We start from the raw sequence: 17,955 nt of genomic DNA on the forward strand, positions 1-17,955 counted from the left end.
TTTCTTCACTGACTAATGTCCTGCCTATTTAAATCACTTGTGATAATTTATTTAAACATTGCCCTGTTGGACAAATAACTTAAGTGTGCTGTTTGTGTGTCTTTCAGTGTTTGATGATGGTGACGAGAAGACCCTTCGTCGTACATCCCTGTGCTTGAAGGGGGAGAGACATTTTGCAGAGAGTGAGGTGAGTTTTAAGACTGACAACAGTTGTGTAACGGAACATTGTTCCATCTGTACAGACCACATCATAATGGTGTAAAATGGCGATTTATTGTCAGTGTATTGTTTTTAAGACAGTAACTGTGTAAATCTTGGTGCAGAGTTGCGATGAAATCATAGTGTGAGTGGAGGTACATATTCAAAGCACACAACCTCTGTCAGTCTGTATAGATGCTGCTGGCTTGTATGTCATTCAGTGTCTGGCCAGGGTTCTGTCTGTCTGTCTATCAGTCAACTTTTATTTATATAGCCCTTTACACAGCCCAAAAGGCGAACAAAGCACTTTCCAGTAAAACTAAAAACAGTCTACAACAAGGACTCTATAAAATGACGAAATAAAATCAAGAATACTAAATGTAAGCATAGAAAGAAGTCAGTTCCTGACAGGAACTGAGGATGCAGTGTGTGTGTGTATGTACAACATTTCCCTGTTTTTCTTAACTGATTGGATGAGGTGCTTTCTCTGTGGCATCTGAGCCAAGTATGGCTGGAGCTTCGGGGGGTAAGTACTGACAAATCATTGGACTATCATTTCTGTGCTTCTCTTTCCTTCGCACATTTTGTCTAACGCATTTCAGAGTCAGATGATGGTAAATATAACAGGTTTGCCTGAATTCTGAGTGCATTAAGAAGTTGCATATGACATGTATTCATGAGCCACAAATGACACATATATTTGCCAGTCTGCTTGAGTGTTGTCATCTGCACTTTTATTCATTTATTTTCACATTTTTTGTTTTGCCGCCTCGTTTTTTTTTTTTTAATAATATAAATATGACTGAGTGATATGAGCATTACAAGCACCACTGAGATTCTAGTGGTGAACCTGGAGATTTTTAGGGTCCTGCAGGTGAGCGATAATCTCACTATTTACAATACATGTGATTGAACTAATGAAGCCTCACTGGATGAAGAATGAAACATCTGAAAACAACTAAACAACTCCAGTTGCTCAAACTCGACCTGGCCTGGTTGAATAATAATCTCCACAGACTTCCACTTACGTTTTAGACTTTTGCTTCATGTGCCATTTGAATGCACTCCCTTCAACTCATTCCTTGAAGTATTAAAATATTAAATGCATATTCACATTTTATCTGTTTCTCTATCATGTTCTCTGTCTCTCTGCAACTCTCCCGCTTCTTTCTCTAAAACTCTCAGACATTGGACCAGTTGCCCCTCACAAACCCAGAGCATTTCGGCACCCCAGTCATTGGAAAAAAGTCCAATCGCGGTGGGCGTCGTTCGTCCCAGGCAGTGTGAGTTTGCTGACATCAACTCACAGGAACAGAATTGATGTTATGACAGATGGTTACTGTATGAGCCTCCTCTGTCCCTTCACGGCCAAACTTTTTGAGCTAGATTCCATTCATTTATGTTTTCTATAGATGGTTGCCTTTAAAGAGGCCTGTCACACTGTAATGATTTAGCCTGTGTATGCTAGTGATGGGATGAACAACACTGGTGCGTCAACACTGTGCCGAGCACACAAGAGTGAAACCCCATATTGGTGCGTGTATTGCACCAATTGCAGTACACCGCAGTCTGCGTGTTTTGTAAAAAAAAAAAATCATGTGACCGATACAGGAACTGTGTCGTTCAACTGCGCTGTGCCATATTGTGTTTATAAGGAAACAAACTGTATCGACATGTTGCGGATTTGTTGGATGGAGTTTTGCTGTTGGATTTTTGTTTGCCCTCACCTTGTTCCACTGACTTCATTGATCATTCAAAGGCATTTCCCCAGTCTGGAATGATGCCAAATAAGGTAAATCTTTTTCTCCTTTGGGCATTGTTTACTGTTATTTTTCCAATTAGATATGTTTGTACTCCTTTACAATACTGGAAGAATAACCAGAAAACATATCCACACCTTTATTAACTCTGAAATTTTTATGCTCACCATCTTCATCTGTACCCTGTGAAAGAGTTTTTTCTAAGGCAGGGGAACTGGTGTGTAAGAATAGAAATCGCCTTGGAGCAAAGACACTTCAGAAACCTTTGTTCCTCAGTAAAAATGCATAAATCTATTTTTAGTCTTTTATTTCATATGCTTTAACACTTAAGTTAACAAATTTCCATACATAAGTTACAAATTTTAACTCTGAATTTTATTACAGACAAATTTGCTATATTTTATAAACCAACTGTTTAGCATTTACACAAACAAGGTTTTAAGCAAATTTTAAACTCTTCTCATGAACAGCTTAACTTGACATACAAATTGAGCACATGAAATTATGCAGTGATATATTTTAAATAGAGGACTGGTGATTAAATACGAGGTCTGTCCATAAAGTAACGGTCCTTTTTATTTTTTTCAAAAACTATGGATTTCATTCATATGTTTTTACGTCAGACATGCTTGAACCCTCGGGCGCATGCGTGAGTTTTTCCATGCCTGTCGGTGACGTCATTCGCCTGTGAGCACGCCTTGGGAAGGAGTGGTCCCGCCCCCTCGTCAGATTTTCATTGTCTGGAAATGGCGGAATGAAAAGGACTTTTTTCCATCAGAATTTTTTCAGAAGCTGTTAAAGACTGGCACCTGGAAACCATTCAAAAAATTTATCTGGCTTTCGGTGAAAATTTTACGGGCTTCACAGAGAATAAGGACTTTAACTACAGCTTTAAGGACGGTTGGTGCACCGCGCTCCGAGCTGCGACGACGAGGCACAAACCACTGGATCATTTCTAAACGGATGGCTCTGTGGATACGAGACCATCGTGTGTTCTTTCTCTGGTTATCACAAGAGCTGGACATCAGCCATTTTCTGGCAGATTTCAGTTTTAACAAGAGATTTTGGCTGATGTCCAGCTTTTGTGATAACCAGAGAAAGAGCACACGACGGTCTCGTATCCACAGAGCCATCCGTTTAGAAATGATCCAGTGGTTTGTACCTCATCGTCGCAGCTCGGAACGCGGCGCGCCGAGCGTCCTTAAAGGGGTCCTTAAACCTGTAGTTAAAGTCCTTATTCTCTGTGAAGCCCGTAAAATTTTCAGCGAAAGCCAGATAAATTTTTCAAATGGTTTCCAGGTGCCAGTCTCTAACAGCTTCTGAAAAAATTCTGATGGAAAAAAAGTCCTTTTCATTCCGCCATTTCCAGACAATGAAAATCCGACGAGGGGGCGGGACCACTCCTTCCACAAGGCGTGCTCACAGGTGAATGACGTCACCGACAGGCGTGGAAAAACTCACGCATGCGCACGAGGGTTCAAGCATGTCTGACGTAAAAACATATGAATGAAATCCATAGTTTTTGAAAAAAATAAAAAGGACCGTTACTTTATGGACAGACCTCATATGTCACAGGCTGTTGGGTTTGCAGCACGTTAGCTTTTCCATCTTTTCATTTTATTTACCTGCAGTGATTTTATAACTACTGCAGGGGTCACTATTGAGTGACCAATACAGTGTCAATACAGTGCTGACAGTTTGTGTAGTGTGTCAATACACTAGGCTGAGAAATGCACTTGGAGCAGACAGACACTAAGGGACTACTTTTAAAATGCTACCTTTCTTCAGCCATGACAAGGAACTGAAGTATTTTCATACATCCTTTTTGAAAATCAGTACTCCTTATGTGGAAAAGTTTTCATCAGGCTGAGATGATAAATCCGAATGAAATGAACAGGAAAGATTTAGACTGTTTACTCAATGTGAATGAGGACTGCAGCTTTAAGTTGAGCCAATCAGTGGACGTATTTCAAACTTAGGAGTAGCTTATGGCCCGTGTATGTGGGACGTATGAACAATATGCTGCATTCGTTGAAAATATTTTGCATGCCCAAACTTTTGTGACGAACTCTTCGTACTACAACGTAAATCACCGTGCTTCAATGTGCTCTAAACTTATTCAAAACTCACCCATAACTTAATAGAAGTACACCAGCGTATTTGGTGTATTTTTCATATGGTGGCATACACTGGCAAAATTGTCAAGGTGTGACAGGGCTATTAGTTGTGCTAATTTATACACACACCCACACACAGGGCCCTCCCTAAGCATGGCACAGCACCAGGTTGTCACATTGTCAGCGCCATCATGCCGATTTCCAAGTTTAGGTTAACATTTTTTTCGGATAATTTTTCTTAAATTTAATGAAATTTGTCGGTTTGCAGCCACACAAAGTGATTTCTCTTGTCTCCACTGTTTTCCCTGTGTAAGCTCATAAATCAGGCATCTCCCGATGATTCAGTGTGCAAGACTCGCATGCCATTGGTCTGGCTAACTATCACTCATCGCTGTCATTGGTGGAATCTCATAAAGCAGGCATCTTGCGATGGTTCAACATGCAAGTTACAAAGCCTGCGGATCAGAGGACTCCTTTGTTTTTGTTTTTTTGCTTTTTGCTTTCCCGCTGTTGGTAAAACCGTGGGTGCTTGATGTGGCTTGTACTGAAGACTGTGTCTCCTTGTTTGTAGTGTTTTGAGACACACCTGGAATAATATGGTTTGTTGTGTGGTGAAATGTTTTAATGGATCAGATGTCGCTGTTGCAGTATTCATGCTGAGTGAAACTCTCGTCGGATTTAATGTTGTATGCTTACGCCGTTAGCGCTTTTAGCAGCTGTTAGTAGTCCCCCCCAGTTATGCTTACTTACAGTATGATTGAGAAAATCCGCAGCTCATAACTTTTAATGTTCACAACAAAGTAAACCATTATGAGAACCACCGCGCAGTTCCCAAAAGTATGATTTAATAAACAAAGATCTCAGGTCACGTGGTTTGGATTCTGAGAGGGGTGTGTTCAGGTGTCTTTCATCACACGTAGAGCCACACATGTGCCACCGCCTTTATACAGTAATAACTTTGTTTAGCTGCTATGAACATGACGCTGTACAGAACATAGACTTCATTTTGGCTCTTCCGGGTCTCTTTAGAAAACGTATGAGTGACGTCACTCAGCTCTGTCCAGTATGTATACAGTCGATGGTTTTAATGTGGACATGCATGCATCACATAACTTGTACATCGACATGGGTGAATCTATGGATAACACGGCAGTAAATGTGTGTAACTTGTCCAAAGAAGGGTGGACAAAGTCCTTTAAACATGTTCCAGATGTGACAGTCAGAACATTGGTGCCAGCAGCTGTAATCCTGCATGCTCTGTGAACACTTTTTTTTTTCCCCCCTCCATGGCTTTATTCATGAAGACCATTCAAATATTACAAGAATAAAAACAGCTTGTGTAAAAAATACATTGTCTTAATTGAAACGTGCTTTGCACACATGATAGCGATGTTTGGTGTGTAAAGCCGGAAAAACAGTGGCACATTCCATAGCTAAGTGTTCTCAGGTAGATTGCAGAGCACGATAAAACCACAACGTTCCCTTCATTTATCAAACATTCAAGCATGCTGCTACATTTGTCATGAAAACAAAACACCAACTCATATTTTTCAGGCATTTAGAAACCATAAAAGGTGCACTGAAAGCAGCAGAACTTGACATTGGACTTTGTCCCTGTGCTTGGTGGTCTAAGGGGCTCAGCGGCTCTTTCAGCAGATGCTTCTGAATTTATCATAAACCGTGTCTGTATCTGAAGGGCCATCGGTCTTGGATCTGGATACCATCAGGCCCTCCTTAGTCTGCGCTCCCGAGTGTTTTGGATGAACATGCACTTAAAGCTGTACCTCCAGTGGAGTTGGGACTTTTCGCTTTTATTTATGCATCCCTGAGCTTGTGAGTTGATAATATCACAACAGTTTATTCCTAATGATTTCTGAAAAGTAATGTCTTTGGGTATGTCCAGGGTTGGTCATTTTATGAAGAATCAATTTTGGATTGCTGTGCGTCTGTACTAAGTATTATTATTTTTATTCCAACAGTTGTGTTCAAACATTCTTTGTGTCTTCATAAAAATCTGCAGGTAGGAGTGAATGACCTGCTTTCAGTACAGACCAAAACCACTCTGCTGGGTGACAGGAGAGCAATATTTACCACTTCAGTTTTATGTTTTAATCCATATTGGGAACCATGCTGTTGGAAATTAAAATCACATCTACACTTTTGCTGTTTTTTTTTTTTTTTTATAATTATTATTATTAAGGCTGTGTTGAATTTGCTCTGATTACAGATGCTTTATTACCATCTCAAATCAAATAACTTAAACATCTTAGTCATAGGGGCTACACAGTAAAAGGCTTGTGTATGAAAGGCATTGGTTTACTTAATTTTAACAGGCTCAATATTTACAACCCCAAATCAGAAAAAGTTGGAGCAATATGGAAACTGCAGACTTAAAAAAAACCAAACAATAAAACAAAGTGCGTTGATCCTTACATTTATAGTACCAAGTGGCCAGTCAAGGAACTGCAACTTTTTCCTTTTTTTTTCTTTTTTTTTTTGGTGGGTTCAGTTTGAGCGTGTTCTGCTTACCACTTGTTCCTAGTGTTAAGGTATTGGACTGGTTCAAAAGAAGCCATAAAATAATCCTTCTTTAAAAAAAATCCAACTAGGGGGAAATTTGCACGGCTACAGCAGCAGTGGTAATGGTAATTGTCCAAGTAGCAGGCCGATAAACAAATAAGTGTGCAAAAAGAGAGAATAAAAAGAATAGAAACACTATAAACAATGTAAGCGTGTGTGCATACATATATATACACACACACACACACACAGGGATGCACATAACTGGTACTCATGGTGCATGGGTGTGATGAAAAAATAAATGATGTGCAGCAGAAAAGACAAGGGAAGCACTTCATAAGAGGAAAGCAATGACAGATTGACAAGTATTTCCCTCTGCTGTGCATCAGCGAGTTTTAGCACACACAAGCACAGTGAGTACCAGTTATGTGCACCCATATATATATATATATATATATATATATATACACACACACACATCAGAGTGTGTGCAGGCAGTGACAGCAGATATTGTCTTATAGGACAACATGGTATTTTGGAATGCTAATTCTGTCTGTTGTCTCAGTGCGGAAGAGGAGAATGACTCTTCATCAAGTGAGGATCTGGAAGACGACAGCAGGAGACTAAATGACGAGTTGTTGGGGAAAGTATGCAGCATCGAAAATGAGGAGGATCCTTGCAACTGCTATCTGGCTCTGGTAAACACTCACACCTTGTCTCGGTATAACCATTTACCGATCTGGTAGTCACGCCCATTAATGCTGGTGACTGGTGTGGCTTCTTGCAGGTTGTGTCTCCCAGCTGTAATGATGAGCTTGTGGTGAAGAAGGATCAGTGTTTGGTCAGATCCTTCAGCGATTCAAAGTTGTAAGTTCACAGCAATTTTTTTTTATTCTTTTAATATATCTGCATATGTTGAGGATTACTGTTTTTATGTTAACACCCAAAAAAATTTGCTGTTGCCTTTCTGTTTCTGTGCAGTTGCATTGTGGCAAGACGATGCGTCCACTTTATCAACAGTGTCACCACCTCAAAGTCTGACTATTCTAAGCAGAGAGGTGAGTCTGCACTGAATGTTTCTGTTAATGACCAAGGTTGCATTGTAAAATTAATCTTTCTTCAATAATATACATGCATTCAGTGAATTTAATCCTAGGCATTGTGATGGAATAGTAAGGTGTACCAAGCATACACAGTAATTTACAAACCAGTTCATATTACTGCATTCGTGCGTTGGAGTGCCCAGGGTGTTCCGCACAAAATTCTGCCTGATGAGGGGGTGGGTGGGATGCACAAGCATGGCCAAATATTACATTTGTTGGACCACCCAATTCAATAAAATGTCTTCATTTCATCACAAAAAACATAACTCACCTGCTTGTGTCCATTTTTGTCCTGTAAAAATTCTTTTGTCATTCGTTAAATGTGTTCCTCATTGGGTGATATCTGGCACGTCATCTTCAAAACTTTAAGAGGATATCAGACAGAGAACTTTCCAGATGGTTGTTTTGTTCTGTCCTTGTTCGTAGTTTGCCAGTGGATGTCCAGTCGATGTTGAGCTCCTTTCTCACGTCAGCTGGATCTAAATTGTCACTGCAAAATTCTGTCTTAACCTTTACAATGATAGACATTATCCTGGAATAGTTCTGCAAGACAAAGAACCATGTCACCAAAGTTAATATTAAACGGATTAAATGACCGAACATCCAGTGCTCAGGTACGTGTCCAATAATTTTATTAATGCAATTAAAATGTTTACAATCACTGAAAGTTTTCAGTGTGGCGCGGTTATTTATACTGTGCACGTACTGAAGTGAAATCCAGGACTACAAAACCAGTGTTTGTATACGGATTTTTGGCAAAAATTGTTTCCATGTTCCGTTTATTTCATCATATAAAACCGCTAACTTAAAAAAATGTATTTTATGGCTTTAGTTTGACCCGAAACGTGCTTTTTCTCAAAACGTGACCCTGTGGAGAAAACAAACAAACCATCTTAACGGCAGCCGGCATGCTTATTGTTGCATTGCTACCACCTGGTACATCAGTCTGTTATAGAAGGACTAAATCCTCTCTGAGTCCAGTGTCCTTCAAGAAACAAAGCAAACGCTTTTCCTTCATACTTGACCGTACAGCTAAAATACTACCTACAGACACTTATTTCAGGCATTTCTTTGATAGTTCTCACTCTGCTCATCCACCAGGTTACGAAGCAGCCCTCATGTTCCTGAGGAGCAGAGAGGTCCCAGATACGTGGAAGATGGATATGAGTCAGATCCTGGACTCATCCACCAGTGATGACGATGAGGATGATGATGAGGAGGAGGAGGAGGAAGAGGAGGAGGAGGAGGAGGAGGAGAAAGACAGTGATGATGATGAGGACAATGAAGAAGAGAAGCAAAAGAAACATCTCAAGGATGAGGTGCGATTCAGCCTGAATCCTGTTGATTGAGGCTCAAAGGCTTCCTGCTGTGTTGAAATCCTAACAGTTTTTGTCTGTCCAGCCGGAGGAGGAGCCAGATCCTGAGGAGAGAGACCGCTTCTTGCAGCAGCTATATAAATTCATGGAGGACAGAGGTAGGATTGCTCCAGGGTTCAGATACTGGAATACCAATTGTGCGGTGTGTTACTGGTCACTGTCACGCAGTACTTTTCATAGAAGATTTATGACTGCTGATGTAACTCTCCCCAAAATGAATAGGATAGTTGATTTTCTGTGGTTGTGTAAAATAACCTGAAGCATGCATCACTGCACAGTCTACCATTACATTGAACACAGCCATAACTGGATCAGCGAGTTGTTTGTCCATCTCCAGCGGCTTTCCTCTTTCCAGTTGTTGTGGAACACACGACATGTCTGCTAAAGGTTTTTGGTTTTCTGACCCTCTCTCACTTTGATCTTCTTGGGGAAAATGGCTACCTGTCAGACATTCGACATCCCTTGGATTTGCTCCATGAGGATGAATCGGTGTAGCATCGGTGTCCTGCACCAATGCTTTTGCAACCTCCCGTCAGAAAACCCGATGAAGAATAGGCTTCTTGCCAAGCTTCTTGAAATAGTCCTTATAGAGGAGGTATGCATTCAGCACTGTCATCATCAAGAGGTAGGAAAAAAAAAAACTTCCTTCCACCACTTGAGTCTTCCTCTTATAATCAGGATAAGAAACCATCTGGTTGTGCCTGTTGACAGCACCCATGTACTTGTTGTGGTCTTGAAATTGGCACCTTGAATCGTTGTATATGCACAGACCTCCTTCCCGTCATGCCATTTCAGCAGCTGCATCTATTCATTCTTCAACTCGATGTGTTCTCCTTTCCTCAGTTTAGCGGTTTTCAGCTCATTTGGGACACCTCATCGATTTGACTTCAGCGTACCACAGTCTTTCTTTTCAACAGATTCTGGAACAGGATCGGCACTGTATAATAATTATCGATGAAGAGTTTGTTGAGATATGGACCCATCAGGCTCATCACTAGGTCATATGTTTTCATTTGGTGAAGCTGGAGTGTCCGAATCCCCCTGGTAAATTCGTAACTGAGAACAATAGCCATTAGAGGAATCACACAGCATAAACCAACTTCACTCCGAATTTGTTTTGGCTTTTGCAGCATGTACACTCTGAATGACGGGTTACCCCTCCAGGCAGTCATACCCTCATGCAGAGCCAAATATTCACAAGGTGTGTAGAGAGACAAGAATTTCTGTTTCATTATCTCGTAAACCCCTCGAAATTTGAAAATTGGATCTTGGCCGTTTTGTCCCATTGGTACGTACTGGCTGTTTCCTTCAGGTTTCTCCCTTTTTCCAATCGCAAAAAATCCTGGTCATATGTCAGTTTCTACAACCAGAACATTGATCACATAGGCGTTGAAAAAGTCCAGGACAGTCCAGGCGTCTTTTAGTGTCACATTTATTTTTGTCCCTTCCCCGTGAACTGCAGAATTTTGGGGTCCAAAATGCCTTTCCTCCAGTTTACATCTTAGTGTTCTGAAGGCTCAAGTGTGTCATCTTCTAGGTCATCTGACTCTAAATCCAGGAAATCATCATCAGAATCCTCTGTCATGAATATTTCTCTGAATAATTACCTATTCTTCAGTCCTATGTTGTCAAGAATGCTGTGTTCGACAACAGTATCTGCAGTCGCCACCATGATTCAGTCGCTTTCCTTGTTCTGACTCGCGCTGTCAGACAACCTCCTCCCCATTTGGCAAGAGACTTGTGTAACCAATGCAAAAGGAGAGTTAAACCTGGAAGTATATTTTGAGGACTGGCAGAGAGCATAACGCATGGCGGACCGCAATATATCAGTGACCAGCAGGACTAGAGTTAATGAGCAATGAAAACAAGGAAGCTTTGCCTGTGGTGTTGATTGTTGATGTCTCAAACGATTTTCCTTGTGAAGTAAAGAAAAGGTGTTCTCATCTTGAATGACAAGTGACTGTCGGTCCTTTATTTCAATGCGTATGGATCCACCTTGATGCGAGAGTCACAACTGTCAGCCAGTACTAGCTGGAGTAAGGAGTTCTGAGTGTTCTTTCCTAGGAATTATTAGAGAACTGGTTGCTGAACAAGTAACCCCAAGTTTTCTTGAGGTTACTTACACATTGGAAAAGCACTTTTTAAAAGAAGTTGCATAATTTGCAGTATCATTACATGGTAAAAGCCTACAGGCTGCAAAAATTTTCTGTCATCTATCGATGTCTGCTGCGTTTGTCTTCTTTTACCTCGTGAGTAAAAACTGACCACTTCAGTTTTGCATAGTCATATGGAACATTGCTAAAATGAGCAGTAATCAGCCTGTAAAGACAAACCATGACACCTCAGTGTTCTGTTGACTTCTCTTTTATTTTGTGAGCAGATTCAGAAAACGTGTAAATTTGTAACCGGTTTCCTCCAACTACTCATTAAGTGTGGCTCGCATGCTGCTGCTGGTAATCAAGTCACTATTCTGTTGTCATCACCACTGGGTGGACAAGAGTCTAGTTGTAATGAGGCCACATAGCTTGTGCATCACCCTAATGCTCGTAATAGCATTGGTACGTTCCTGCAGGTGTCCCTTAACTATGTTCAGTGCTGTTTTGAATGACTTTGAAGGAATGTGACAAAAGTTTTGTTTTTCTGTGAACTGCACTTTCAGCAATACCAGTGATGGTGATGTGGGTTTAGCTCAGTGTAATATCACAGGGTATGAAACCCCCTTTGCACAGGGATCCTTGCACAGCGGCCCTTGTGCGGTCATGGATTCAGGTTGAATGCCACAAGATGCAAAAGAGGCACGCATCGATATCCTCTTACAAACCGTCATGATTACAATGGTCACCGTGAAGTATGAAACGCTACCTGATTTTCGCAGGAGAGTTATCAAGCCCAGAAGATGCACAAATACCACACAGGCCACGGAAAGACACCTCACGGAGCACCCCATGACCGTGTGTGTGTGACCTGCGGGCACACAATGGTTGCCGTGTTTTTCACCGCAGCAGCAGTAGATAATCCGCTGTAACATGATCGGAGTAACGTGAGTTTGGAGATGAACTCAGGAAAAACGAGCAGTATCTTTTCAATATCATAGCCAGCGGTTGCACTGTATCCTGTGAGTTTTATGAAAAAAGTTCATTTTATAAAGCGCAACACGAGTTCCTTGTCAGCTGATGTCTGCAGAGTTCATCAGAAATGTTGTGCATGTTCAAATCTGAGTGGAAATCAGGCAGAGAGATTTGTCTTGTACTTTTTCTGCAGCTGGTTCATTCTGGGTTTCTGAAAGCACCAATGTCCATTTAGCACAGGCTAACGTAGAGGTTAGCTGTCACCAAAAGGGTGTGCCACGTCAGACACGTAACCTGAGCCCCGATGACGGCTTGTAGCACAAAGTAACTAGAGCTAAATATTAAATGAATCTTTTTTTCTATGTTTCTGTTTGGAATATGTGTTCGGGTTTTGTTTTTCCACTGTTTTAATATATAAGTTGGTACATTAAGTTCATTGAGGTCTCACCACAGTTTGTCCTTTTTTTTCCATGAATTGTATTAGAGCATGTTGACATTGCTGGGCATCAAAACCAAATACCTTCATTTCAAGTTTCAGAAACAGACAAAACTCATTTTTCAAAGACGTTATTGACCTTATTGTTTTGCCACTGCTCCTAGGAATCTGTCAAGACAAATTTGGGTGGCTGGTGTATTTAATAGTCCCACAGTGAGCATTAATTCTCACAAATATGATGTTTTTTCCAAAATAATGTTACATCTTTGATATAATGTAAATTCAGCTGGACAGAAATAAGGTCTACACCTATTAATCATTAAACATAATATTTACAGCATCCTTATTGTTTCTAGTTTCCATTGATATGACGTGGTACTTTCAGGGCAATTACAGCTGGTCTGTCCTGTTTTTCTTCAATGAAGCATAATGAAAAACTACCAAAATTTACTGTACACACAGGTCACCTTGCATTAAGTGGATTAAAAATACATGTTAAAACTTCTGGAAGTACCCAAAACACCTATTGGTTGTTCGAAAGAGTTGACAAAAATAAAAACTTTTAATTAGATTTTTGGAATTTGATACTGTAGTCCTCTTATTTGGGGCATATTTTTTTTTCATCCCACAGTGTCCATCCATAATGCCACGTTACTCCTCACTGTGGGAAGATTAAAAAAAAATGTTGACCTTAAGTGTGATGAAGACCTACCCACAAGCATACTCTATAATGGCATCCATGAAAAAAATTCAAGTGGCCAAGTCCCCACAACCAATGGACCATTTCCATCCCACAAAATGTCTGTCCGTCACATGTGTGACGGACAAACATTTTGTGGGACATTTTTCCTTTGGTACTGAACATTAGTTGTATGGAAAAGGTATCATTTGTATGTATAATTTTTGCATAGTTACAGTGTTTACAACAGATATTTTGTGCATTTTTTCACAAATTACATTTACTTTTGCATGACAACAGATCCCTTAAGACTCAATGATTTTGTTCTTTTTATGAAATTGGAGATAATTTTTCTTGATACATTGCCAATTTACGTTGAAGGTGGCATTTTTTGCTCGAATCAGAATTTGTGAAGATTTATTATTCACACATATTTAACTTTGGGATATTGAAGGTTTCAGAGATGGAAAGCATAATTTTGGTCCCACAGTGTCCATTCGTCACACGTACAATCGGGAGCCCCGTCTAATATTACTCATAACAGCTAAGTGGATCCTTGTCATTTGATTGGTGCTTTGTATGTCACATGACATGGATTAATTCATCCCGTTTGTGTTGCATTGCATTTAGAATGCGGCTTGTTTCTATTTAGAGTGCAAATTTGGTTCCATACGTTTGGTACCTCTGCATGTGCACGAAAAGCTCACGAGACAAGAAAAGCTGGACTCATTTCTGACGTGATTTATTTACTTATTTTCCATTGCACAGAGGACGTACAGTCTTTCTTTGGTAGTACACACACGCACAAGCGCCAATCAGGTTGCGTGTGTGTTCGCGGGACAACGAATCTCCCGAGACATAATTCGATTGAGCTAACTGACGCTGCTAATTCTTGTAAGATATACACACACACACTAAACAAATCCACTGTGCTGTCAGTTAGCAGGAAGAGAATGAGGGGAAAAAAAGATGGGCTCATTTCTGAAGTGATTCTACCCCCCCCCCCCCCACTGTACTGAGGACATACACAGTCGACCGAGCCAGTTGCGTGTGTGTGGGCACACGGGACAATGACACGATGATTTGATTGAGCTAACTAATGCTGCCACACACACACACTCAAACAAGATTTACTCTGCTGTAAGCCGTCTGAATGCATGAAGAGCTGTTCAGATGAAACGCTGATGTGATTTTTGGCTGGACTGAGGAACTACACAGTCCTTTTTTTTTTTTCTTTTTTTTTTTTTTATGGAAGTCCGAAGTCAGTGGACAGCATCACTGGACTACATGTTATAGTGGAACACCAAAATGTAAGTCCCTTTTGTGTTGTTTATAAATTAATAAAATATCACATGACAAGGATCTGTTTTAGCCGTTATATAAAACAAATTATGAATGTTTTTACATTCTTTCAATGGAACGAATATTTAATTCAGTGAAAGCTGGAACATACCATTCAACTTCGCCTTGTTGAATGGTATGTTCCAGCTTTCACCAAATGAAATGTTCGTACCATTGAACTCATTCATTATTTGTATATTATAAGTAACCTGCCTTTTAAAGATGAAATTGGTCAAGTACTGATAACATGTTTGTGCTTCATTGACTTTAGGGCCCTTCAGATTAATTACTTGCAATATATTACTTAAGAATGAAGCAACAATGTAAGTGCAGAAGCACCAAGTGCAGTTCAATGAGTGCATGCTAAGTGCAATCAGTGTCACAGGGTGTAAGTTGCAAACATGTTTATTTTGATCGGTGGCATCAGAATCGTTTTGAGTGGAAATCTTGAACTGTACAGATATAGTGCTACTCTATAAAGCTTTCTGAAGGTGAGTCACCATGAATTTCCTGATTTTCCGTCAATTCATTCTTTCAAAAGCTGTTTGTCAAATTCGACTTTTTATGCACATCCTGCTACGATTTCCCTTTTAATTCACATCCCACTCTCATCAATCAAGATGACTACTACATGCATGGTGGCCATATTGATTTTATTTTCTGCCTTATAAATCTTAAAAATGCCCAGTCCTTTTGTTTTCATTTTCTCAGGGTATTTCTGTGTAGGCTCTCAGTTGTCCAGGTGGTTTCCATAGTAGAGAACCTTGAATCGTCGACTGGACTGGGTTGCTTGATGCAAGGACATTTCGCTTCAAATCCCAGAAGCTTCCTCAGCTAAAATTCTTGCTCTGGTAGTCTGACTTCTACCAGACTAGTCAGACTACCAGAGCAACACATTGGTGGCCTGCTCCAATAATCAAGATGTCCCCGTGGCAGGCATCTTGATTTTGGTTTCCACTAAATAACTCATTATCTTGTCAATTTGTTTTCATTTCAAGGTATGTTTGGGTGATTAAAGGGACACTTTACTCATCAGTGTTAACCCCAAAATAAGAGATTATATATTGAAATAGTGATATCTTAAATAAAAACAAGATTTTCAATAGGTTACCTTAATTTTTATGATTTTTTTTAAAAACTGACCAGCCTTTCATGTGCTACATGCATGAAGTCACAAATGCTGATTTGGCACAGCCTAGTGTACATACACGTATAGATACTGCAGTAAAACACCTGAAAATTGTACACTTAAATTATAATGTGACATCAGAAAGTAGCAAATTATATTTCTTGCTCTTTTTTCTGATTATTAGTCAAATGATTAGCCTCTGTACATGTGTTTACATTCAACAGTGTGTTAAGCGCACTTGGGATGTCATAGCACAGGCAACTGGAGGAAACTTCATTTGAAAAATTCTCAAAAAAATAAATTCCACTAATTATCAAACTGTATTTCAAGGTTGATATGACCTTTTATTTTTTAGATACTGCTTTTTTAATACGAGTGGAGTGTCCCTTTCATACGGCCTTTTCAATTGCATGTAACTCCTTAGTTTGTTGGAAATTTACCCTTAAAGTTATTACTGTAAAATATGTGGTCTGTAATTTCACTGTTCATTTTTGATGGTCTATATGTCCCACAATGCCTGTCTGTCACATGCACATTGTCCCACAGTGTCTGTCCATCACATATACAACCCCTGGCAAAAATTATGGAATCACCGGCCTCGGAGGATGTTCATTCAGTTGTTTAATTTTATAGAAAAAAGCAGATCACAGACATGACACAAAACTAAAGTCATTTCAAATGGCAACTTTCTGGCTTTAAGAAACACTATAAGAAATCAAGAAAAAAAAATTGTGGCAGTCAGTAACAGTTACTTTTTTAGACCAAGCAGAGGGGAAAAAAATATGGACTCACTCAATTCTGAGGAATAAATTATGAAATCACCCTGTAAATTTTCATTCCCAAAACTAACACCTGCATCAAATCAGATCTGCTTGTTAGTCTGCATTTAAAAAGGAGTGATCACACCTTGGAGAGCTGTTGCACCAAGTGGACTGACATGAATCATGGCTCCAACACAAGAGATGTCAATTGAAACAAAGGAAAGGATTATCAAACTCTTAAGAGGGTAAATCATCACACAATGTTGCAAAAGATGTTGGTTGTTCAGTCAGCTGTGTCTAAACTCTGGACCAAATACAAACATGGGAAGGTTGTTAAAGGCAAACATACTGGTAGACCAAGGAAGACATCAAAGCGTCAAGACAGAAAACTTAAAGCAATATGTCTCAAAAATCGAAAATGTACAACAAAACAAATGAGGAACGAATGGGAGGAAACTGGAGTCAACGTCTGTGACCGAACTGTAAGAAACCGCCTAAAGGAAATGGGATTTACATACTTTAAAGCTAAACGAAAGCCATCATTAACACCTAAACAGAAAAAAACAAGGTTACAATGGGCTAAGGAAAAGCAATCGTGGACTGTGGATGACTGGATGAAAGTCATATTCAGTGATGAATCTCGAATCTGCATTGGGCAAGGTGATGATGCTGGAACTTTTGTTTGGTGCCGTTCCAATGAGATTTATAAAGATGACTGCCTGAAGAGAACATGTAAATTTCCACAGTCATTGATGATATGGGGCTGCATGTCAGGTAAAGGCACTGGGGAGATGGCTGTCATTACATCATCAATAAATGCACAAGTTTACTTTGATATTTTGGACACTTATCCCATCAATTGAAAGGATGTTTGGGGATGATGAAATCATTTTTCAAGATGATAATGCATCTTGCCATAGAGCAAAAACTGTGAAAACATTCCTTGCAAAAAGACACATAGGGTCAATGTCATGGCCTGCAAACAGTCCGGATCTTAATCCAATTGAAAATCTTTGGAAGTTGAAGAAAATGGTCCATGACAAGGCTCCAACCTGCAAAGCTGATTTGGCAACAGCAATCAGAGAAAGTTGGAGCCAGATTGATGAAGAGTACGGTTTGTTACTCATTAAGTCCATGCCTCAGAGACTGCAAGCTGTTATAAAAGCCAGAGGTGGTGCAACAAAATACTAGTGATGTGTTGGAGCGTTCTTTTGTTTTTCATGACTCCATAATTTTTTCCTCAGAATTGAGTGATTCCATTTTTTTTTCCTCTGCTTGGTCTAAAAAAGTAACCGTTACTGACTGCCACAATTTTTTTTTTCCTGATTTCTTAGTGTTTCTTAAAGCCAGAAAGTTGCCATTTGAAATGACTTTAGTTTTGTGTCATGTCTGTGATCTGCTTTTTTTCTACAAAATTAAACAACTGAATGAACATCCTCCGAGGCCGGTGATTCCATAATGTTTGCC

At 39.9% G+C, this 17,955-nt stretch overlaps 1 protein-coding gene across 4 annotated transcripts in view; it reads left to right on the forward strand.

Moving 5' to 3' along the window:
* The window catches only part of arid4a (AT rich interactive domain 4A (RBP1-like)), a 76,931-nt gene that overhangs the window by 24,810 nt on the left and 34,166 nt on the right, over positions 1-17,955 (forward strand). For all 4 annotated transcript variants that reach the window (XM_034194872.1, XM_034194875.1, XM_034194873.1 and 1 more), the window contains exons 6-12: positions 108-187; positions 1,384-1,481; positions 7,161-7,293; positions 7,383-7,462; positions 7,577-7,653; positions 8,800-9,017; positions 9,100-9,172. In XM_034194872.1, the coding sequence (XP_034050763.1) occupies positions 108-187; positions 1,384-1,481; positions 7,161-7,293; positions 7,383-7,462; positions 7,577-7,653; positions 8,800-9,017; positions 9,100-9,172 (759 nt within the window). The remainder of the gene's footprint in view (positions 1-107; positions 188-1,383; positions 1,482-7,160; positions 7,294-7,382; positions 7,463-7,576; positions 7,654-8,799; positions 9,018-9,099; positions 9,173-17,955) is intronic.

Source organism: Thalassophryne amazonica, chromosome 19, assembly GCF_902500255.1.
Source record: "Thalassophryne amazonica chromosome 19, fThaAma1.1, whole genome shotgun sequence".
NCBI classification, from domain to species: Eukaryota; Metazoa; Chordata; class Actinopteri; order Batrachoidiformes; family Batrachoididae; genus Thalassophryne; species Thalassophryne amazonica.